Raw genomic sequence first — 25,659 nt, 5'->3', positions numbered from 1 at the left:
AAGATGACTGTGTCCTAATGGAAAGAAGAGGGAATCAGAGAGAAGACTGCCACGTGAAGAGAAAGAGATACACGGGGAGGAGATGTCCATTAGATAACAGAGGCAAAAATTCCAGGGATGCATCTGCAAGCCAAGGAATGCCAAAGACTGCCAGTGACCACTGGAAGCAAGAGGCAAGGAAAGATTTTCCTCTACAGGCTTCATAGGGAACATGGCCCTGCTTTGATTTTGTGTCCTTCTAGCCTTCGGAACTGTGAGTGAGTACATTTCGGTTAAGTTTCCTGATTTGTGGTCCTTTGTTAGGGCAACGATAGGAAACGAACATAGGGGGAAATGTAATGAGGCAATTTATTTGGTTTTTCCAGATTTGTCTGCTCAAGGCATTCATAAAAGCTCACCAGCCTGAGGCATTTGTCCATTGCATGTAGTCCTGTGGCTGTTTCTTCACAAGGGTTTTTGTAGAATTGGCTTTCCAAGTGGGAGGAAAAATAGTGAAGGGGTGAGGGGTTGGCGGGGGACGTTTTCTCCTCTGCTTTTGGAATTTTGGGATTAACAATTTGGTAAAGAATGCATGTGGATTTTGTGGTTGTAGGTTCTGGGTATGCTTTTATGGATGCCAGCATACTTTTTGTTTGCATGTTGCTTGTGCTATATCTTAGTTTCCTATTATTTTCTAATTATTCTAAACATCTTGAATACTTCTTCTCAGCATTCAGACCTGCTAAAAGGTTTAGATTATAAAAGTGGGCTTTGAACTAGAAGGTGGAAATGTTGATTTCCTTTAAAACAGTGTGTGTGTGTGTGTGTGTGTGTGTGTGTATGTAAGGCAGAAACTCGCTGCTTATTGTAACAATTTTTTTTGCATTTCTATCTTTAAGTTATCTCACAGAAATGACCTAATAAATTCAAGTTCCTGTAAGGATCAGATAGCTTTTCCTTTTGGCAAAAATTTATAACATCTAAAGCAGTAACAGTGTAATACTTTGACTTCCATTAGTTGTATCATCACTGTTAGGCTTAGGAGTTGACAAAATTAATAATCATCTTATAAGGTTAAACATTAGGAGAGTATAATCATTCACGTCTTTCTGTTCACTGGTAAGACTGTTCTGTGTAACTAGTAAACAGACCTCTAAATTATACAAAGTGATGTTCTAGCTCATTATTTTAACGTTATTAATGTTCCTAGAGACTTACCAGTGCCAAAAGTAATAAGTATTTTGTTTGGATTTGAAATTAGTGTTGAGAACTTAGGTAAGTCTTGAATTTAAAACTAGCAAAAATCCACTTCCAGTTAGAATTACCTATGATGTATTAGAAGTTCTTAATATACACGTCATAAATATTTGTTTTCTTGAATCACATTAGGCTATATACTTTTAATATATAAATGCTAGAAACTACTATAAAGTAACTTATTGTTTTTTGGCTCTATATAATTTCTTGACATTGTTTGTATAAACTGGTATCTGTGAAGCTAGTTTGAAAAAATAAAATCTTTTCCTTCTATGTTTACCTTTGTGCTGTTCATCAAAGACAGTTGATACTGGATCTATTTCCAGTTGGGCATGTGCTTTTGGATTTTTAAGCTACTAGTTTTCTTGGCTTTGAGGTGTCCTTTCTGTATTCATGTGTTTACATCTCCTAGTTACGTTCCTAAAACTTCTTTTCTTCAAAGGATTGCAGACTTACATTCCTCAAAAGTCAAAATAAATTTTCTTACATCAATAATTTTTTCTCATGAATCAAAAAATACATTTCCCCTCTGTATTGATTTGATATCAAGGAATGAAAAGGCAAAATATTTCATCATTCAGTCGTGGAAGCTTTGAGAAATGCTGGTTGTTGACACAGGAGTTCTGAAGGTATAACTGCCACCATCTCAGCGGTTACAAAGTGCTTTCTCAAAAACATCAAGTCATAAATATGCTTTGGGATTTAAAATGGCGAGAGTATTTTTTCACTTATTAAGTGCACCAAATCCTCAGCTCAGTTACAGCTTAGGATTCATGAATATGGAGTTGCCTATTTAGTGTTTGCATCTCTTACTATTTTTGTGTGCTGCCGTTTCTCAAACTTTGCTGCACTTAAAAAATCACCTGGGAATCATGTAAAGAGGTGTTTGGTCGACATTCTGGGATAGATCTTGATATTCTGCTTTTCTAATGAGCTCCCAGGTGATGCCATTGCAGCTGGTTTGGGCAGCACTTGAAATACATAGTATAGTGACCTCTTTTCTTCCTTCTGGAAGTAGAACTCTCTCTACTGGGAAATCCATTCTATGTAGCATGAAACATGACCCATGTTTTAGTCAATCAGGATTTCTCCTAACAAGTGATTTGGAGGCTTGAGATAGCATTTCTTCTGTGAGCTATAAGAGATGGGGTCATCTTTCCTGGCCTAACATGGAAGAGTTTAAGGCAGATAGGAAAGAATAATGTTAATAAGAAACAGGGTAAGAGAACAGAGATGATGAAAAGCGAATGTGTCCCCAGCACATTATCTGGACTTCTGGGTCCAAATGTCCTTAATATAGTTTATCCCTGGAATTACTAGTTTATACATTTTACCTTAAGCTAATCTGAGTTTCTCCCTCTGTTATAATCGAAAAGTCCTGATAAATATACCAAGGTTGGCCATTCAATAAATTATAATTAATGACAAGGGGAGTTTGATAAGTATAGGTGATTTACTGCAAAAGCAGATCGAGATAACTGTCACCTTTATATAACTTGAGACATGTACTGAACTCAGTCTAAAAGTATTGATGCAAACTTAGAGGCAACATGGCTAATTTCCAATGTCTTAATAATTGACATAGAGCTTCATTTCTTTATCTAAAGAGGTATTATAACCTCAAACCTTCAATTATGAAAAGGACTTTGGATAGCTACTTTTTCACTTTGTGCATGAAGTCAAAATTCACACATCTTCAAGGCTCCATCTAAAGTTACAGAACCCAGAACCGAGTTTCCCCTTCTCATGCTTTAATTCTTTTTCCTCTATTTTTATTCCGTATTATGACATTGTATATAGATTGCTGGCTCTAAGTTAACAAAGATGACAATGTGTTTCCATAAAATTGATTTAAAATGTTTTTTGTCTAAATGTCTTTGTAACATTTCTTTTTCTACGTGTATATACATTTGAGAATAGGGGAGAATCCTATTGTAAGGCACGTATACAACTTGATAGCTCATCCATGAATTTAGTAACACTGAAAGAAGATAATCTCTAAATGTGATTCCAGAAGTACTTCTCAGTGTTACAAATCACTATAAAATTCAGACATTCGAAAAAAATATTTACTTTTTTAAAATTTAGAAAAATTGTGTTTTCGTAAGATTAAAGTAATTAATATAACTTTTAAATTTATGTGCTCTTGAAATACCAGAAACAAGACTCAGCACAGCTAGAAGGAGCTGGTACCTGAAACTACTTTATCTGGGTAAGTTTGGTTCACATATAAGATGGAAATTTATATATTTAAGTTTTATTAAAAAAGCTTCACAGCTTAATGAAATATTAAGAAAAACAATGATTATTTATATTAAAAATTCCTTTAAGCCTTCAATCATTTTCTTTAGGAGAAATCTAAAAAAAATTCTTAACCAGAAAGGCTTAAAATAAGAGTTTAATTGTAGTCTTAACAGTGTTTGCATGTATACTGAGTTACTATGATCGAGATTCAAATAAATCTCCAAACAATTTTACAAAAAGGAAAAAAACCAAAACACTTTATTTTCCACAAGGAAGAGCAATAGGAAAAATTAAATCATTTCCCACATATTGTTTTCTTAAAACAGCCTACAAGGACATATTCAGCACCAAATAAAAAAGAAAAAAAAAAAAGAAATTACAAACAGCCATAGAATATAATCTATAAAGCAAACATTTAATATTGCACTTTGTTTTGCTAACATTTTGGATTTTACTCTCCTTAATTGAAAAATCAGGAATCTATCTTGAATACTGGAATACAACTGTGAACCTCACATCTTGTATCAAGAAGTGACCAATATTTAGAAAGGAGTAATGCCTCTAAAAATAAGAAAGTAAAGGAATACTTTAATGGGGAAAATAAAACTTTATTTGATAAAGTTTTATATATTTAAAATTTTATCACATTTTATTTTGTGACCCAGTGCCAATTACCAGAATATTGGTCATTCTTTCCTCATGTGTTATTCATAAGAGTATATAGTGATAAGTATTCCAATGCTATGCATATCAACAATTGTTCCCTAGTCAGTTAGACATAAGAGGAAAAGAAAAGGGATTTTCTGACAATCCCCACCCCCAACAAAAAACCACCAAATGCCCTTTATGCCAAATATTCCATTAGCTTCTTTTGAGGGGGACATTCACAAAATGATTTAACAACAATAAAAAAATATTTCACCCCCATTTCCTTATTATCTAGTATTAGTTTGCTACGGGAGCCCAAACCCTTTAACCGAATCACTTAAAACGCGATTCATTTTTACATGGGCTTTCTTCACCCTGTCAGCATTATTCAAACATGAATTGTCTTCCATGTTTTCTTAAAGGCCACTTATGGAAAAGCCTATTTGTTTTGTATGAAGCTTTAAGACAGTATTTAACCAGGTCAAGCACCAAGCCAGAGTTACTATTATTTTCAGCCACTTTATTAACTGTGGGGTTAAATGGCAGGATAGTTGAAACACCCATTTCACACATATGTTGCAACATCAGAGATGCTGATGTCCATTAAAAAAACATCAGAGCTGAATTCCTTCTAAAATAAGACAATCAGTACACTTGGTACCTTGGAAAATGCAGTTTTAAGTGTCTTCATGAATGCTGGTATATTTGTTATGAGCCAACTGGAAATTATCTTTAATACAAGCTGTAATTTACCGATGAGTTCGTTCTTCATTATCTTATCTATACATACTGAGAGTGAATGATTTCTCATGTTTAGCAAAATGTTCTTTAAGGTAATGGAAAAAAATACTTTCATTAAAAAAATCCACAAAAATATAAAAGTTATTATTCCAGCACACACTGTAGTATTCGTAATTTTGGAGTTACACACTTTTAGAATAAGCCTGGGTTTTCAAGCTGTCAGGCTTGAGCAGGATAGGAAATGTATCCACTGAGCTCTCTAATCAGAAACTGAACCTACGTATACATATATTCCTGCTCATGAAAATACTCTGCACCAGCAAAAATGACTTCCAACATATGTGTTTTGGAGGTAATTAAGTAACTCTGTATAAAAATAAATGCACTTTCTCCTCCTCTCCAGTGACTGGAAAACTTTCATACTTTTAAAATAATAAGAAAAATAATCATTTTTAAGAGCAACAGCCCTTAACTCTTTGCTGGTGCCTGCCATACTGCCTTTCTTTACTCCATTCTTAGCTCTGCTAGTTCCTTCTTATATGTAACGATAAAAAGGGAATGCGGGTGGGTTATCACTTTTGTGTATGTCCCTTTTCCAAATTTCCCTCTCCAAAAAGCCAACCAAACAAACAAACAAAAAATAACTCAACAGTGCAACAAAACACAAATAGCATTCCAACAGTTTGGCAAGTGATGCGTTCACCTGAGATTAAGTGATTTTAGGCAGTCAGTAACAAAATGCTGCTTTGCTGTAATAGTAGAAAGGCAACAAATTCTTAAAAGAAACCAAGAAGGTATACAATCTTGACAAAGTCTCTTATTAGCTTCCTCCTCTCATCTCTTTTCCCACATACTGTTGCGTATCTACTACAGTAGGCTGCAAAACATACAGCAAGAAGGATTGGCTTGAAGGCATTTGATGTTTGTAAATAAATCCACAATAGGATCCAAGCTGAAGAGGTGATACATGGTCAGCCTAGTAGGACAATTCTGAGCATGGCATACGCAGGTAAAGTCCAGGCTATGTTAAATTAAAAAAAAAAGTCAGTGCGTTTTTTTCATGTTAAAGTTTTTTTCAAAGCTTTTGTTCCTTGTTGTGCTCACCACAAACAAGTTTTAAAAGAGTATTAAGAGTCTGGCATAAATGGAAAAAAAAAGCTGTAGTGACATTGAACTGCACAATATAAGCATTGAGCATGTGCAAATTTTCAAATCAAAAGAAGGACATCATCCCTCTTTACAACATGGTGTCTTGACACGTATGACCATAGGCTAAGAAGACTGCTCTTAGTATGTGCCAGGTTTAAAGGAGAAAAGCTTAGATCTTCAAGCATGTTGGAGCAGTCCCAGAATGTTGCTGTAGGCTTCTAAAGCATGATCACTGGTTGTTTCATGTATTCGTCATTTTTCTGGGCAAAAGCAATTCCACTTCCTCTGAAAACATGTCTCCAAGATACTTCTCTGTCCTCAGCTGGGAAGGGAAGAGATATAGTTCGGAATCCACGTCAACTTGATTTAACCAAGTATTCCTTCAACGAGACGGGCAGGATGGTCTATCATCTGCTGACTGATCAGGATTTGGATCAATCTAGAAAGAAAAGAGGAAAAAAACACAGTTATTTGATATTGTCTAGTAAGAATATACCAAATAGGACAAAGATTTTGAGTATGAGTTGAGAAATGCAATCAGGAAGAACATAGAGAGCTTGTATGGGGAAGAAAGGGTACTAGGATTATCTATAAAGTACCTGCTATTCAGCTAGATTAACAGTAAGATTTATAAAGGTATGCCCAAATAGTTCTCTTTCACAAAAGCTAATGATAAATTTTATCAGAGAATGGAGCTTTTTACTCAGCGCTCAGTAGTACTTATAACTCAAATACACTATGGCAAACATTTTCATAGCAGTGATCTCCTTTTATAAAGGAGCCATTTCATCCTGTTAAAAAAATTCAGTTTATCTCTTCCCTAGGCTTTGGGAAGTTCTTTGTGCTTATGTGAGGTAATAACTCGTGGATGTAAAGCCCTAGAAAGGGCCTAGGAATACACTTGTGTATCAAGAAATAGCAGTGTTGAATCCAAAATGCTCTAGAGGCTCCCCACCTTCTCTATTTCTTTAGTGACTTTCATATGTACATACACTTAATAAAAGTGAATATATTCTAGTTGCTTCTCAGGAACAAAAAGAATAGACACAGGAAGGCAAACTGTTAGGTTTAATACATTTGTTTGACTGAAAGATCTTTTGGACAAGACCCATTTACTTGTATTTAAATATGGAATAATCCAAACTGCCTCAGAAACTTTAGGTGTGAAAACACATTTTTGAAGGAAAGAAGTCAAATAATTTTTCTTTCTTTCACTGACTGTCCTTTACAGAAAAATATATAAAAATTCAGAACAGCTTTAATACAATCTAAGACTGTTCCCCCTCTTAAGTGGTTAGATGTTAAATAATTAAATCACACCATGAACCAATTTAAAGTTTTAAAAGTTTTTTATTCTCTTAATTATCTTTAGTTCATTTTAAAAGGTGGTAGAATTTTACAACAAATTGCTTAAAAGTGGATACTTAGATTACCATTCTTTTAAAATGCCTACTGGACAGCTAGGAAGCCTCAGATCAAATCACAAGTAACCAACTTAACCAGCAAGACAGAAACATCAGAATAAAAATGTAGTAACATATTTCTAACAAGTGGAAGAACATTTGCAGCATCTACTGAAAAATTTTATGAACTAAAATAGTGGAATAGAAAAGTTATGTCTAATCAAGAATTTGTAATAACAGAACAGATCTGAACTTCCTATAATCAATAAATAAAGTAGATTTTATATTAACCTCATCCTAAGGAAAAAATGACTCTTCCAGTCATGGTGTTACGGGGAAAAAAATAAAAAATAATAGAGATTTATTGGAGAGAAAACAATCTCTTTATGTCTTATTTGGGAGTAATATTTCACTGTAAAATAGGTGTCTAAATTATAGCAATGAAAAGGAAAAAGCTGATTCTAGTGATTGACGAAATTGTTATTATAGTGGTACTGAGGCCAATCTCACAATGTGTATTATGTATATATACATTCTGAAGTATCCTGAAATTGATGAATTTCCCCCTCACCTCCTTGCTTTTGTACCTATCTTTTTTCCTGCCTGGACCATCCTACATTTGAGGACTACTTATCCATCAAGAATCAGTTTAACAATCACTTTCTCAGGGGAGCCCCCCCCGATTCCTAAGGGCCAATAAGCTGCTCCTCAGATGAACTGTGCATTCCCATCACATTGTTATATAATGTTTTTCTTCTAAGTTTGTTTTTCTCACAGTCCGTAAACTTTTCCCAAGTAAAGGCTATGTTTTATTCATGGAAGTGCTTAGTTACTTGAGATGAATAAAAATAATCTAACAGTGCTGGAATGCTGTTAAGCTGTTACTGCAAATATGTTCTTTCCCCAATGACTGAGAATGTTAAAATACGAAAGTTAAACTGGAAAAGAATAATGGATAAGATAAATTCTAGCTATTTGGTCAATGACTGCAAAATGCCAGTTCTATGGATGCTTTAAAATATGAATTATCCCTTTAACTGGCATTTTACAAGCATAAGGTTAGATCATTATCTTTATTTTCCCAATAATACGAGGACTCTGGGTCAAACTTAGTAAATACTGACAATCTTAATCTTTTAATCTATTGTTCTAAATTATTTGTTTTTCTCTTATGATAATCAAAACCTAAGTCTATTTTAAAAAATTCTGCAATACTGTTTCCCAAGAGAGCCAGCCCATTTTGTACTCGATGATCTGATGCTCACCTCTGAATAAAGAGGTGGAGGCAAGAACCGAAACTCCTGGATATATGCAAACAATGGTCCTTGAAGCGCTCTCTCAAAGTCATCACAAGCACTCACTGGTGCAAGATTGTTCCGCCTTTGTTCCTCTGTTACCACTTCTGCATAGCTGGGTGGTGCTGAAGGAAAAAGATACACGCAATTCGAACAGCATGTTCTTATGCATGTCAAAATACACAGAATAGTAGGTATTAAAAAGGAATGTCAAGGTAAAGTAACAATTATTTGTTTTGTGTTCAAAACTAAGGGCATAGATGTTTTAAACCTAACATTAGGGGCATACCTACTCTCTTCAAGTACAGATACAGTTTATCTAATCATAAAATTAACAGAAGCAAAATCATGTTCTTAAAAATAATAGATTATGTTTAGATATGCATTATCAAATTACCTTCAGGTCTTTCAGGTAGGGATAAACCAAGCCAGTTCATATTCATGCTACACTGACTGCTTACACTTGAGGTTCTGCTACCAAATGGATGTAGAGGAATGGTACCGATGACAAGTGGCAAATTAAGAAATAAATCCATAGCTCCAGGAATATCCACATATACCTAAACAATGAAAGGAGATGTTAGGTTTAGAATACCAAGTACTATTTCATTTTTATAACTAATAACCCAATTTTAATGTCATTTTTTAAAATTTATATACTTATGATATACAAGAAAAGTTTCTCCACTGTGTAACCCTATTATATGGTACATTTACCTAAAGTAAAATTAGTAATTATAATCCTAACTATATAGAGATTTATATGTAATTATACGTATCATATAAGGAGTAAAAAAAAATCAAATCCTAGATGTAAGACAAAATGATATCCATATGACTTTTAAGACTTAAAAAAAAAAACCCCAAACCTTTAAATCTGTACGTACCATTAGCGAATATTCCACACGGATTATACTACAGTCGAGGATAGAGGGAGAAACTGGTGGAATTTTCAGCAACTTGCCATTCCACGTCTCTGTCTTTCCAGATGATAAGGATTCCCCACGCAAGTTAGCCACAAGCTGTTTGACTTCCTTCATTTTCCCTTTGGCATAGAAGGCCTGTGTTTGGTAAATGGCTGCCTTTGGCACCACCACTCGGGAAGAGCAGTTCTCAATCTCAGCAAATATCTGAATTGATTCACCTAGGGGAAAAAAAAAATTATATATACACACACACACACACATATATACACCTACTGTTAAAAAACAAACAAATAAACCCTAAACAAATGTAGATTCTTAGACTGAAGTTTGAAAGTTCAATAAACTACATGGATAAAAAGCAGGATTCTAAGAGTGGCAAGGAACTTACAGTTATAAAAATAATACTCATTGACAGTAACTACTAAAAAAGACGACTTAATTCTAATTTATGAAAGGAAACTGGATAAGCACAACTTATGTTATTTTACCAAAGAATACAGTATCATGTTTGCATTCAGTAGAAATAATGTAAATTTATACATGAAAGCTAAGGGAAGAAAGATCATTTTTTGTGGGATTCCACCTCATACATACCTGGAGTATAGCCCTTCCTTTCGATTTTGGCACTTAAGGATATTGGGCCTGAGGTACAGAACCAGCAACAGAGAGTCTTTTCTTTTGTGCCTGCTTGGGGTGACTGTAAGAAATAAATTTAGAGAAAAAGATCAATGTAGAGTTGGGACAATAACAATGTTTTAAAATACAATCCTAAATTCTTGAAGAATTTAACATTAAAAGCAATGTTGCTTTTTTTCCTGTATCCAAACATACTTTTCCACTAACCAGTGGCTTCTGATATATAGAAGTATTTTTGTCTTTATACAAGTTCCCATTCAATTAAAGAAAAAAGGGTAAAGGGCTTAACACCATATTTTGTAAACATACTTTAGCCCACACTATTTACATATACAGTAATTAAAAAAACCAACCAACCAAGCAACAACAACAAAAAAAACCCTTTCCACATTCCATTTAAACTGCCTTAAGAAAAAAAGGCAGCTTGGAAAGCAACTTGGTTATAATCCCAAATAATGACATCTTTCTTTGAGAATATAAAATTCAATTTGTAAAAAAAGGCAAATTGCTCATCTTTAAGATTCTTATTTGCTTAAAGATGTTATTATTTGCTTAAACCAAATAAAGTTTTTGAAGCCAAATCTGAATCTTGTGAAAAATGCACTTAAAAAAGATTTAAAACAGAATTAAGTTTTTCATGACAGTGATAACCTCCCCATCATTTGACAACTATCCCTATAATGGAATAATGCAATGCAGTACAAACTTTAGATTATGATATTTTCAAATTAAATGATATTGTTATAATAATTGATACTACTGTTCCTTTTCCACTAAAATTATTCAGGGAACAGATCTATTTTTTTGTTACTGCTATTATCTTATGAGTAAAAGGTATTTCTTACCAAATATTGGTCTTTCTTTTAAAATTAATGTTATTACAATCAGAAAATGAGCATATTCTGCATTAATTTGTATGCTCATGAGTATATGTTTTGGGAAAATAACATTTATGGAATTTAAAAATAAAACCACTATTTTAAAATTATAAAAATTACATAGTTTAGGTAATTATTCTTCAGTATTTATAAGCCAAAAATAAAGAATGAAGAATTCAGTCAATTCTTACCAGTAATGAAGGAGTGTTGATATCTATATGCTCAAAGACTGTAAATTCCTTCTTTAATTTTACTGGTAGAAGCCAAGGCCTGTGCAATTCGGCTTTCACCCAATAGCGCACACTGCCATGTCGGCCTTCGAATGAGGTAGCAAGTGGTCTGTGCAGAATATAAAGGTCAATATATTAATCTTACACCTCTTTCTGAAAATTATACAGTAGGTCAGCATAGAAGTGTTAATATATTGTACTGTTTATACATCAATGAGGTATCAAAGGCATAATTTTAAAAAATTTCCAAAGGGATAAGTCACTGGGGGAAAAAACCTTGTTTTCAAATAACAGTAATTGTTAAATATTACAGAAATTTTGCTTAAAAAAGCCAGAATACAATCTCTTTAAGAAGAGGCTACTTTAATGCTTGTGGCAAAATTATGAAAGTCTGGAAATAAATAGTTCTTGAAAAGGTCAAGATTTTACTTTAAAAATAAAGTTAAGAATGGTTTAACTATTTCTATTGAGAAATTCTAGACACTGGTCAAATATTCAGACCAAATTCTCTATGGCATTCTACTTTTCATTAGCTACAAGTTATTATTATCTCTTTTTATACCAACTAATTAAGATCTAGAAAAGGCCTGGAATAGTCATTATAGTTTCAAAAAATTTTTCATATTTCATTAAGTCCACTGAAACTCTAGAAAACTGCATTTACATTTCCCAGTTTACTTATGTTCTAACTCTTTTTGGCGATGTTTTCTAACTACACTATAGACTTAGGAAAAGAATCTTTCCTATTGCTCTACACAAGAGAATCAGAATTCTTTCTCAACTCTCCCAGATTTTACTACTTGTGAAAGATTTTATTTCAGTGAATTGAGTCTCTTTTTTCATAATTTTGTTAGAAAAATGCCCGAAGTTTGGTCTTTTACAAGGTAGCATGCTAGCTTAGGAGTAGTGGTGTTTTACTTTTTTCTCTTTTTTTGCATTTTAGATTCCTGCATTAACTTGGATAGCACAGAGAAATAAAATGCAGGATCTGTGCTAGTCTTCTGGAGTTTGTATTAAATGACTTTGGTTTACTGATAGAATTTTTAAGAAACATACTAAATTATCTGTTCTTTGAAAATATTCAGTCCCAACTGTATTAGCCCTGCTGTATTCAGAGACTTAAATTTTTTTCTCTCAAAGTAATTAGGGCATTATGTTAAAAATGTTCTTAAATAATATGATAAATAGAATATTCTTAAAAATACCCTTTATAAACCCCATCCGCATATATTAAGTATTAGAATTTAAGTTTATCCTTCAGAAAAATCAGTATAAGTGCCACTTTGAGGTTTTTAACACCTGTTTAGGCATTATTAAAAATTGTTTTTTGTATAACTTCTAACGATTTGTTACTACATTGAGAATATAATACTTTCCTTCTTTCTTTCATACTAGATTCCAAGCCTTATGTTAAGGTAATTTAGGTATCTGAGAGATGTTTCCTTTCATGCTCAGGTTATAACATCTTGTGTGACCTTCTCAATAGCTCTTCTCACAGAAGCTAATGAATTCATATATATATATATACACATACACACGCATAAATGTTTCTAAAGCTAGGATATCCCTAATTATTTTGATCTTCTTAGCTTACTGCTGTTGGTTAGCATCACTAGAAAAGATAAAACACTGACTTTTTATAAACTACTAAGTGAGACCTGGTATGTTCTACCTTCTCTGTTAACGCTGATAACAAACTAAATATTAAGCGCTATTTTAATTAGCAACTTTCAATTCACTCACTAAATGAAATGCATTTAAGTTTTAAAACCTTATAAATCTTGAGACAGAGTACCATGAGTTGAACTTTGCTTTCTATAATTTTGCCACACTAGATTAAAAAAAAAAATAGCTCGTCTCTTTTTTGAGTATATTGTTTTCCTCTAGCAAGTTTAATGAAAAGGGTTTTTTTTTAAACTAAAAATAATTAAATTTTGATTAAGTTTCATTTCAGAAGAATGGATGTTTATGAAAAACGCCTGTTATAAAATACTTACGTCTGTGGAAGCTCAAAGCTGAAAGCATATTCATGCCTTCCTGAATGAATAGTGTTGAAGCCTTCTTCAGAATTATCATCATCTAAAACAAACAGAAAAGAACAAAAAACTTATTATTACACCTTTACACTCTCTTTGCCATGGCATAACTTTAAAGGTGCTTACATAGTAATTCAGGCCACAAACTTTGGAGTCTGAGAGATCTGAGTTCAAATTCCAACTTCATCACTTCCTCTCAGTAAAATAAAAGTCCTGTCTTCAGTTACTTCATCTGTGGAATGGGGATAATTAATACTTATGCTGCATAGGTGGTTTTTAAATGGAAAACGACCCTAACTGAAATGTCTACATCTCATACAGTACACGCTCAACAAAACACTAAGATCTCAACCCTCATACTAAGATGTTACCTTAGTCTTTACTATTTACTTAAATTAATCTTGTTAAGACTATATAAAATGAAAACTTCACGTAAACCTTTTAAAATGTCAGTTTTGATACAGAAGATGTGAATGTGACAACTCTAAAACCATTAAAAAAAGCTGTTAAATAGATCTGGAGTTAAAAAAAAAAGGAACAGTGATTTTAATGTCAGTTTCATAGCTAAAAATAAAAATTCTTATTGAACCTAAAATGATGACAACACCCAGGCTGCGTGAGCAATAGCTAAAAATGTGCATTTATATAAAATATACCTTAGGTTTCAAAGGTGCCTGCTAAATGGGAAACACCCTTGAAAAATGAACTAGGTTGTTGCCAATTGCTAGAAAAGAGGGCTGACCTTTCATTTTATAACCAATTTCTTTTGGTCAGTTTTTTAAAAAACGTCTCCGAAATAAACATAGTGAAGTACGGGAGGTGGTTCTGGATTCTTAAGAAGATTTTTTTTTTTCCAAAGAGTTCTGACTAGGTAATTTAAGTACATGTCTTCCTAATGTAATTTTCTCGGTGTAGAAAGCTTCATCATTAACTACGAGAGTAGAAGAAATTGGTAACTTTCCGTCACCAAAGTACTGTATATACACAAAAAACGTGATGCTTCCCTCCCATCAAAGGAGAAAAGGGACAAAAAAAGGCTCCAATACGTGGTTACTTATGTTCAAAAACCACGACGACTCGCTTCTATCTCAGTAGTATTTTCCTTGCTCCCTGTACAGATCCTCTGCACAAATTTCAGCACCGAAAACTGCCTTACGAGTTGGGGGCCATTTAAATTCGCTCCCCACGAAGGCGCCGAAAGTTTGCCTCCTCTCCCTTTCTTCCTTCTTGCTCCCTTTTTGTGCCAGCTCAGCAGTCTCATTGAGGAGAGTGGCGGCGGCGGCCGCGCGGTGGTAAACAAGTGCCGGGCTGTCAATCAAGAACTAGACCGGAGCAGGAGAGGACCGGCCTAAACCGGCGCGAGCAGATCCCAGCCGGCCCGCCCGCGCGCCGCCGCCGCCGCCCGCGCGCCCCGCTATACATACGGCATATGTCGCGCGGCGCTCGCGCTCGCGGCCGCGCAGCCTAGCCTGCTGGCGGGGGAGGGCGGGGCGAGCGCGCTGCGGCGCTTCCGCTTTACACGCCCCAGCCGGTGACCGGTTCGATCTGGCTTGGGCCACCCTGACACCTTTACAGTTGAGGAGAGGGAAACTGGGGCGACGGCGAGGAGGGTGGGGAACGCAACAGCCCCGAGAAACAATGGGGAGGGGCAGGGAATACTCGCCGAGGCCCGCACCCCACCCAGCTTTTGACGTTAGTGCCACTTTCCTCTTCTGGCCAGCCTTTGCTCTCTCCCCTCAGGTCAAACCAAGGTAGCCCGTCCGGGGACTGCACAGACCGGGAAACTCGCTGTTTCGGCTAGAGGCAGACGAGCGTTCGCAGAAGCTGCCTGACAACTTCCAGCCGAAAAACTGGAAAATGGGATCCCGCCAGCCCGCCCCGCCCAACTATGAATAGGATCGTCAGCTAAAAAGTTGCGCCCAGAGCCATTCGGCACCTGGGAGGCCGGCAGGGGCTTCTCCCCTCCACTCTGTCGAAACCTAAGCCGCTCTTTCCGGGGGCTGCCAGCAGGCCGAGGTGAGGGGCGACAGAACGGTATGTGACATGAGCCACGGGCGCCTCTAGAAGCCGGGGCAAGGACGCAAGGAGGGGCGGGGGCGGCCGCTCAGGAGGGACCTTTACCGGCGCACGCCGGTTCCAAGCCTCGCCCCAGCCGGTGAGCCCACTCTCCCCACCCGCCCGCGCCCAATCCAATCAGAGCCTGGCATCGCCTTAGCAACAGGCTAACAAACGCGGCTCCGCCTATCGCCGGCCGCCCGGGGCGGGTCTCAGTCACCAGGCTAGTTTGAGAGGTCCCAGGTTTTAAGTCATTGAAACTATTCCAGGCTTAAGAGTTCTTCCATGCTTTGCAGGGGTTGAGGGGCATCTCGTGGGGTGCAGGGCACATAGTTTTCTCTGCTGTGAAATCATGGAGCAACTAATGAAATTGTGTTTGTCCACAGAAGTCGTGATTCTACTTTTACCCCACTGCAAACCTTAACTCTTTAAAAACCTTTGTTTCTTTTTATCCATTTTATAAAAAACTACCACGTACAGAAAGGTTCAAATACAAACTCCTGTGTCTGCTGTTCAGCAAACACCAGGACTGTCATTAGGCAGTTGCATTTCGTATCAGTGTCACTGCTCGGAGAGATTAACTAGACATTTTTCAGGATGCAAATTACCTATGTGTAACTGAAAACCCAACTAAATAATGGGTTTCATTTTAATGTTTTAAAAAATAATGCATTAATGCTGTAACTCAAAGCACCCTACATTTCCACACTTGCCTTAGTTCAATTAGCACCTCCTCACGGATGTGTATTTTTTAATATAAAAAGAGTAAAATGTGCTCTACTCTTTGAAAAACCGTCAACATTCGAACTAAATACTGCATTAAAAAGGAGAAGCACAAAATTACATAACCAGTTTTAACATTATATTCTTCTTGGGCTAGGAATTAAGTCATCGCCACCACCTGACGCGTGTAACCAATCTGCTGAGAGCAGAACAAGCGCCCCTCCTCACCACCCCCCAGAACTGGTCCGAAACAGGATTGAACCGCTTCTAACAAAGGGTGGAAACTTAGAAAAACAAGCTTAGAGTCTCCTATATTTCCACAATGTAACCATTTAAACAATAGATTGGAAATCTCAGGACCCTCTCTCCCTTTGACAACGCTTTAGCTCCCTTTTCTAACCAAAAATCAAATCCAATGAGCCGCATACTTTTCTATTCCATTTGACTGGCACGGGTTTCATTGAATGCACGTTCCAAAGTTAAACATGATGCTCAGAAAAGAAAATTACTGACCTTAAATGCCTTCTAAAACTGATCTGAAACATACCATAATGACAGATACTGTCCTTTAAATTAGAGAATGCTTGATGTAAATTTCTAAAGGAACTGGAAAGAATAGGGAAAAAACACGTGGGGTGTTGATACCATATGTCAAAATAAGACACAGAAACCCTTTATCAAGGAACAACGATCAATTCTTTAAAGCCTTTTGCGTGTCAATATTAGAAATAAAATATACCTATTAACCCACTTAAAAATGTTATTCTATTTCTTCACTGAAGCTTAGTTTTTAAGACCTAAGGTTGCAGAGTACAAGGGAAAAAATCTAATTCGGACTGCAGCTTTTAGCAATTAATTTGAAAACATATTAGGAAAATTATTGAATCAGGCTTTAAGCAGAATTTACAAGTAAGGTGAAAATGGACTGCAAGTGCGTATGGCACAGACCAAGCCCGGTATAGAGGTAGTTGAGTAAGTGCAGTTTGCAGTCACTTTGCAGATGCCTGCAAGCATTACGGCTTAACACGATGAATGTCAAGGAGAAACCAAATCTAACTTTGCTAACATTTATCAAACTGCTACATGTTATGCTAGGAGTAGAATTACATTAATTCAGAAAAACTGAAAAAATACTTTCCCAAAGAAAGCAGGTCTAATGATTTCTGAATGATTTAAAAACTTACCTCTTTCGTGTCCAATTAAGATGTCTTTATGGTTGAAATATTCTACTTCTTCAGTGTAATTCTGTGTATAGGCGGTATTGGAGCCGGCGTTTCTAGATTCGGTCCAGCGTACTTTCGCATGTCCTCTTGCATGAATTTTAAGAGATTTTACTCTGATTTCCCCAGTAACTTCTAAATTCACCCTTCCTGAGACTGTATCCCCACTAGAATACACAGGGACATTGCTGTCATTAAGACAGTCAAAGCTTATTGTCAAACTCTTTACCTTTCCCAGCACCATGTTTATAACAAAATCTATAAAAATATAATGTAAGACAAAAAAGTCAAGATCACATATAAAACGTGATCTTCACTTAACACTGATCGATGTCTTTGCCGTGCAAAAAGCTTGCAGGCAGGATCAGTGATTCTTTACAAATAGTTCATTGAGATTTCTTAAAAAGTCAGGGCAGCGGAGAGGATGCTGCTCCGCGCTCCTGCTAGTCTCAGTGGTCTCCTTACAAAGACGGGCGGCTGGAAGCTGCCAGCTCACTTTAAGAGCTTTGTGAAAAACAACCCCAGCGCGCATGCGCACGCCGCGGCTGCTGTCCGCCCTCCCTGCGCGTCCCCTCCCGCGCCGGCTCGCTCGCTCGCTCGCTCGCTCCCTCGCGGGTACAGTAGGTGTATAGCTAGGGAAGAAGACACGGGCTGCCGGGAGGCTGAACCTGACTTCTCTTCATTGTGGGCTCCTATTGGTAGGCAGGCTACCGTAAGCCCTCGACGTGCTATCTGGAGTCCCTTACCGAGCACACTCTAGTGGAAAGATAATGGCCGAGGGGGCCACTAGGGGACAAGGTTGGGTGGGGAGATGTTTGCAAAGTCAAGTGAGGATAAACTGCTGAGTGACTAGCCCGGAGCATGCCTTAGCGGCACTGCAGGGTTTTGCCCACTGCCTGGATGGGAGGAGGAAAAAGTGATGTGTGAAGAGAGATGGGGGAAGGGGAGAAACCGGTTGGGCAAGGGCTGGTTGTGAGCATAAACTAACGAATTAAAAAAAAAGTAATAAAAATCAGGCAAGAGATAATATTCATAGACGACAGCATTCTTGGCTTGGATTCTTTTAAAAACCAGTGCTTTGTAGGCAGGGTGGAAATGAACCCAGTCGAGACCGATTCGAGACCTTAAAAGAGAATGCTGTAAGGAGCAAGTATAATTTAATCAGTATGTTTTCTTTCTCTTTCATTTCTTAATTCGATAGCAATGAAAAACAACCAAGTTATTTGCATGATGACAGCAGGGAGGAAAAAGGTTCGACCACTTCCTCGAAGAAAGAAAAAGTCCTTTTTTGAGACACCACCTACAGCTAGATTTGAGTGTATGACATGATTACACCTCCTGTGTCCAGAGGATTAAGTATAGAGTTCGGCCTAAAAAAGTACCGCCGTATAAAAGGCAGCATGACACAGTGTTTTAGCTGACATAATGTTTACAACAGGATCAAAAAATCTTTGTTAGCAGTCAGTGAAGCGCAGAAGATAATTTTTAAGAACTATGATTTGTTACGTAAATAGAGCTCAATTCTGTAAAGCTTTAATTTTAATTTTTAGCTTTGGACCTTTCAACATAGTAATTCTCATAATACATCTGTCTCACGGACAGGTACGTTTGTCTGTTTATTGTGAACGTTTTGGTAACAAATGGCAATGCTTTCATAAAATCACACTGAGATTCAAGGCTAACAGCATATACTTACCTAGATTTTTTGCGGTCAACAAAATTGCTTATAGGAGAGAAATATAGGAAGAAAAAATATGAATATGGAATATATATAAATATATATACATAACCAAATAATGCTTTGGAAGATTTTTGTCCGTCTAAACCACTTTAGATTCTTTTGTGCAGTATATTTGGATAGGTTGAACCTGTGAGTTACAATATACTAAGCTCATTGGTCTTGCTTGCTTGCTTGCTTGCTTGCTTTTTTTGGATGGTACTGATTTTTATTTAATTGAATTTTAGTTGAAAAGGCAGTATCTTGGACTCGAGCATTATATAAGTGAGTATAAATATGCAAACTATTTGGGCAGTTAATGAGCAGGCCATTTATCTCTAATAAAGTTTAAATAGTTGTGCTTAAAACTATGAATTTGTATATTTGAATTGGGGGAAGTCTTTTTTCCCCCTCTCTTGGTTGACACCTGGTGGCAGTTCTAGTTGTTCAAGTAGTTGGGATCTTGTACTAGCTTTGGTAACAGATACTATTTGGGTTTTTTCGCCACCTAGTGGTAAAAGTGGTGAATTTGTTAAGATGTCAGCTCCTTAGCATTAAGGTTAAATGATATACATTAAGCATTCAAATAACATTGGGCAAGGAACGGATTTAAAAGTGCAGTTCACAATGAGGCCTTCATTACTAAAGTTGTTTTAAATTATTAAGGGCTATAGCTTATTTCTGAGGAAATAAGAATCCGCTATTTAAACAAACTAGATTTGCATTTAACCAAAAAGAACTCTTAAGAGAATTATTTGTAGTTTGGAAAATTGTTTTAGCAATTAAATGATATATTCCCTGTCAATGTATTACATTATTCCTTCTGTTTGAAAGTTTTAGGGTATTATAAACCATTATCATTATTATTTGTTTTTCTACTTCTCTTTATTTTCTTTTTATGGTATCTTCCTAAACACTTTAGTAACTGACAGGTTGCCAAGAAATTCTTATCCCCTATCAGTCTTACCTAAGATCCTACTCTTCTCTTTGGATTTGATCATGTGACAGTTTCTTCAGCACCTAAACTTGAGTTTACTTGCTTCATTTTGTTTTCCTCCTATTTATTCAAACTATGAAAACATCAGAAACAAACAACGCTGATACCTCTAAATTCTTGCTTATGTTTTTTTTTTTCTAAAAGGAAAAAACCCCACTTGGACTAAGTTTCGAATGTTTTCTCTCATGACTTTTATAACCTCCCCTTTTCAAGACTCCATGTCTAAATATCTACCCTCTGACAGCTTGAAATGCTGTAAGATAGCCATTAACCTGGGCTCTTGGACTTGCTTCACTGGGCCCTTATTGTATTTTGCATTAAATTTAAGCTATTCATCTTTACCACCAAGGCTCTTTCCTACTGCACCACAGCCTACGTCTCATATGCCATTTCCTCCTACTCATCTGCTAACTCTCTCTATACTCCTGTCAAGTACATCCTCTGCCCCCTTTGTTAGCTTGTCTCACTGTTGCCAACGTGCAGTTACAGGCTGCTTTCTGTGCCCAGAACAACATCCCGCTGCTGTGTTGTCTCCGTTCGCTTCTTCCAACCCCTCCACTAGATTCAGTTGGCACAACTGAATAAAATTCCAACTAGACAGTATAACCAGTTCCCCCTCCCCTTTTTATAGCTTCTTCAGAATTTAAATAGGGTTCTCTTTTTATGATATTTGTTTCTTGGATTTTAAATTCAATGGGTGTTCCATCTTACCATATAAAGGTTTAAACTGAATTTCAAGAACTCTGTCAAAAACTGACAAATGATCATCTCTATCAAGATATATAATATTAAGGCAATACGTCAAAATTACTGCCGAGTCTGGAGTTTTTCACAAGTTATATCAAAATGCCCAATTTCATTATTTAAAAAAAAGCAAGGCATCTCAACCGAAAGTTTTGGTATGTGTTTGTAAGAAAAATTATATCAGCAATCAGAACCTGTTTCTCAAAGAAATGTACGAAATCCATGCTTAATCCCTATTTTAACTAAGACTTGACAGGCTTGAGTGCTGTAGAACTAAGGGATTTTGTTTGTTAAGTCTTAATTCTGTATTTCAAGATTTTGTAACTCTGACTTCTTAACAATTCAAAAATGCAACAAATTTGACTTTGATGTGGAGACTGGAGGTAATATTTGCTTATTATTAGCAAAATGAATAAGATTTGTTTTTTATATTTGATAATTACATGATATGTTTGCTATGTTGTTCATACTTAATAAGCATTTTAAATGTCTTATGGATTTTGTGATGAAATTCAGTACCAAATTTAGTTTCTGTTTTCCATTGTTAAGAAATAATGTGATATGTGTTATGTGGATGCCATTTAATCTCATTTTTGATTTAATATAAAATCATTCATAATTCTGCTATTCACCCAGAGATACCACTGGTTAACATTTTGACACATTTTCATCTAGATGTACAACTGAGAAAGAACAGCATTGCCAGTTAATCTATGACAATGCTTTCTATCAAGGAGAATTTTTAAACTTTTAAAAAAATTGTATTTAGGTGTACAGCATTATATTTCAACATCTGTACACACTACAAAGTGATGACCACTGCAAGTCTAGTCACCATCCCATTCCCTCTTTTTACCCACCCCCCAGCCCCCTTCCTCTCTGGAAACCACTAATATGATCTCTATTATCTTTGAGTTTAGTTTTGTTTTATTTTGTTTGTTCACTTGTTTTGTTATTTTAGATTCCATATATGAATGAAATCATATGGTACTTTCATTTTTCTGTTTGACTTACTTCACTTAGTATAATACCCTCATGGTCTATTCATGTTACTGGTGGCAGGATTTCATTCTTTTATGGTTGAGTAAAAAAAACTCCATTTTGTGTATATACCGCACCTTTATCCATTCATCCATCTCTGGACACTTAGACTGTATCCATATTTTGGCTGTTGTAAGTAATGCTGCAATGAACATAGGTTGCGTATATCTTTTAAATTAGTGTTTTCTCGTGCTTTGGGTAAATACCCAGAAGTAGAATAGCTGGGTCATATGGTAGCTCTATTCTTGATTTTTTTAAGGAATCTTCCTACTGTTTTCCATTGTGGCTACACCAGTTTGCCTTCCCACCAACAGTGTATGAGGGTTCCCTTTTCTCTACATCCTCTTCAACATTTGTTATTTCTTGTCTCTGTGATAATAGTCATCCTAACAGATATGAGCTGATACTGTGGTTGTAGTTCCTTAATAATTAGTGATGTTGAACACCGTTTCATTTGCCTATTGGCCATTTGTATGTCTTCTTTGGATAAATGTCTGTTCAGATCCTCTGCCCATTTTTTAATCAGTTTATTTGTTTTTTTGTTGTTGAGTCCAGCAGAATATTTTGACAACAGATTTGATTAGTGGCTCCAAAGGATAATCTCTTTAATGAATTTGTAACACATAGGGCCTGCTAGGTTAGATGAGTTGATAAAGTTTATTCATCCAGGCTCGTGGGGCGTTGGGACTACAAGGAGCATCAGAAATGCTGAATTTCCTTTCTGAACTATTCTGTGATTTTTGACCAGGCACAGCTTTATAGAATGAGGGTAAAAAAAAATTCTAATATAATGACTAATATTTTCTAATAGATACTGAGTTTTAGTGGCAAAGTATAATTGAAAGGAACTAGTAATCAGTTTCTTACATCAAATTCATATTTGGCTAACTGGAATTTCATATTCCATATCTTCCTTGGGGAATTTTGCCCTTCCAATCAATCACCTACATTTTCTCTTTTGATGAAAAGGATCATTATGAATAATTAAAAAAGAAACAGTTTTAAAAAATTAAAAAAACAACAACTCAGAACTTGTTATTTACTGCCACTACCTTGTCAATACTATTTAATGGAAGTATTTTCCAAGGGTCTGCCATCAAAGGTTAGTTTTATTCACTGTTGGTAATTATTATTCTTACGTTATCATAACTTAAGAAGTGTAAGAGAATTCTTGCTTCTCATTCATCTGTAGTCAGCTCCGTTTTCATGTTACATCGTTTCTATTGTTGGGGAATTTTACTTGCTACCACATTGAAGGTGTAGCTATGATGAAGAAAGTGTTTATTGGGAAAAGCGGGGAAGAGGAGGGGCAATTTAAGTTTAAAAGTTTGCTGAGGACTCACTGCATCCAGAATTTTAAGAGTTTCAAATGACGTTTTGTTTCAGGGTCAGAAAACAGGTTAGGTGATATCTAAACCTTAAAATTACACGTGCAGTCTGTGACCTAGTAAATTCATATGTAGGTAATCAGCCATTACCTTTAAATTTGTTGTTTTTGTAACATAAATGTCTTTTTAGTTCTTGTGTAAACTACTTTCATACCTTTCAATGGATACATGAGGCAACTAAAATTTTCTGCCTCAACTTGATATAACATTTTTGTAGTCATGTATGAACATCAGATTATTTTGCTACAGAGAATCGATAGAAATAAATTTAATGCTTTAATGCTTTGGACTTTGAAACGTATATGAAGGATTTTGTGTGAGTGGAGGTGCAGATACACAAGGCAAAGTATCCAAAGTGAGGAACAGAATTAAATCATGAATAATTTACAAATTAAAATAATGCAGTATGTCTTGGTCTTTAGAAAGTGGGAGTAATGCTGAGATAAAGCCACAACAATTTAGTAAGGTATGAATTGAAAACAGAATTTGAAAGTTAGATTAGATACCTTTTACCTAATAGTTATAATGTTCAAGTAGTATCTTTTACACTTTTAAAAACAGGGAACACTTTATTTCTACCAGTGGGCTACTTAAACCGGGAGAAGACTTTTAACATTAATTTGTTATTTATTATTATTACCAGTTACTGCTATTATTTGGATCTGTTTTGATGAAACTTGGTAAAAGCCCTTGAAAGGTGAGTATATGAGAAGAAACTGAGTTGAGCCCTGCCCCTCCCTTAGGTTTCTCTGTAAATGAAGAGGAAGGAGAAACCTTTCAGAAAGAGTCACTTGGTAGATGAGTAGCCAGTGGGAGATTATTGCAGGGAAAGAGGAAAGACGGGATTGTAAAAGAGTCATGATCCTAAAGAAGATACTATAGGAAAGAACAAAAGGCCCAACTATTACTCTTTTTCTAGCACTAGTCTTTGTCATCTTTATAAACCTTGACAGTTTTGTGTTCTTACCACATTTATTTTTTTTTCTGTCTCTGCAATGATAGCTCCAAATGAAATGAAATGTTTGCTACTGGCTTGGAGACAGTGGTAGCCAAGAGTTAGAGGGCAAATCTGGTTAAGTGAAATGCATAAAAATCACCAAAATACTGGTAAGAAAGACCCATCAGAGAGTAGTGTGAGGGTGAAGGCCAAGAGATCTGTCTCCTGGTGGATATGGGGACAATACAGGGTGAGAGGAGAGTTGTGGTGGACAGATAGTCTAGAGACAACTCGATCGTCAGAATCGTGTTCAAACAGTGGACGTGGCACCGACATGTCTGATCATGACAGCAATTCAAACAGAGTTTTCAGGGAACTGGGAAGCCTGGCTGATGACAGAAGATGAGGCAGAGAGGGTTGGGTCAGTGAGATGGAGCAGTTTTTTCTTTTATAGCTGTATAGGTCATGTGTATATAGGCTGAGAAGTACAGAAACCACCAGGTTGTATGCTGAGTGGGATGTGTGTGAGAGAGAAAGAAATCATCATCATAACAAGCAGCAAAATAGCGTATCTCATAATAACCATTGTGCTTTCTACTCTTATTTGTGCTTTCTCCTCTCATCTTACTTGGTCTCTTAATGGCCCTATTAGGTAAATATTGTTACATCCATTATATGAACAAGGAAACAAGCTTGGGATGATGAAATAAGTTGCCCAAACTTATTCAGCTAGGAACAAATGGTGCTTGGTTTTGAACCTGTGTTCTTAAATTATTAGGCTATACTGCAAGCCAGTTAGTAGGCTTATTTCTCAACATCTCCTCCAAGAAATCTCCTGTGACCATCCTCTCCTCCTCTAGTTTGGATTATATATTTCTCTTCTTTGTACATAGCACTGTTTAAATAATACTGTTCCTTATCAATCTTTTATATAGTTTGTACGTTTGTCATCTCTTCCATAATGCTGCAAGCCTCTCAGGGGCACTCTCCAGGTCTTGTCTATGCTACAGTGGTCATATTTTTCTGTCTCTGGCACTTAGCATAGAGCCTGGTACATAACACACACGCAATAAATATTTATTGATATGTGACAAATTGATAATGGAATGTTATCTTTTAACAGTTTTCCATTGTAAGATTGTAGAATCTTCTGGGACGTTTTTCTAGACAACCACACAAAACTGCATGAGATGAAAGAATCAAAAATAAGATTTAAGTGAAAATATATAATAATCAGAAGTCAAAAGAAATTGTGAAATCTGTATATATTTTTGGATATTTTACAGTACTCATTTTATGTATATATTCATGTTACCTTAGAAACTTAAAAAACTTATAGAGTTAATTATAATAATGGCTATTGTCATTTTGAATTCATTAACTTATATTAAAATAGAAAAAAAACAGCGTAGGAG

The 25,659-nt window shown here is 35.9% G+C and overlaps 1 protein-coding gene across 2 annotated transcripts; it reads right to left on the bottom strand.

The window, feature by feature from the left end:
* Positions 1 to 3,711: 3,711 nt before the first annotated feature.
* ARRDC3 (arrestin domain containing 3) lies at positions 3,712 to 17,892 on the bottom strand. Of its 2 annotated transcripts, none has more exons than XM_006197655.4 (8): positions 17,385 to 17,892; positions 13,384 to 13,465; positions 11,348 to 11,495; positions 10,237 to 10,339; positions 9,604 to 9,860; positions 9,114 to 9,276; positions 8,687 to 8,841; positions 3,712 to 6,457 (listed from the first exon to the last, which is right to left on the bottom strand). In XM_006197655.4, the coding sequence occupies exons 1-8, from the start codon at positions 17,662 to 17,664 to the stop codon at positions 6,401 to 6,403; spliced, it is 1,245 nt and encodes a 414-aa protein (XP_006197717.1). In that variant the 5' UTR covers positions 17,665 to 17,892; the 3' UTR covers positions 3,712 to 6,400. The 2 variants fall into 2 exon arrangements, with proteins under 2 accessions (XP_006197717.1, XP_072814504.1); XM_072958403.1 differs by lacking the exon at positions 17,385 to 17,892 and adding an exon at positions 13,549 to 13,758.
* Between the last annotated feature and the right edge of the window lie 7,767 nt (positions 17,893 to 25,659).

The sequence above is a fragment of the Vicugna pacos genome, chromosome 3, assembly GCF_048564905.1.
Source record: "Vicugna pacos chromosome 3, VicPac4, whole genome shotgun sequence".
Classification (NCBI taxonomy): Eukaryota; Metazoa; Chordata; class Mammalia; order Artiodactyla; family Camelidae; genus Vicugna; species Vicugna pacos.
The sequence above is the reverse complement of the archived record's forward strand: the minus strand, read 5'-3'. Positions and strand labels throughout refer to the sequence as shown.

Coding starts and splice junctions, on each gene's coding strand:
- ARRDC3 (XM_006197655.4), bottom strand. CDS start 17,664: ATGGTGCTGGGAAAGGTAAAGAGTTTGACAATAAGCTTTGACTGTCTT. Junction 11,496..13,383: donor AGCTTTGAGCTTCCACAGAC/GTAAGTATTTTA, acceptor TATTCTGCACAG/ACCACTTGCTACCTCATTCG. Junction 6,458..8,686: donor CTCCACCTCTTTATTCAGAG/GTGAGCATCAGA, acceptor TTTTCTTTCTAG/ATTGATCCAAATCCTGATCA.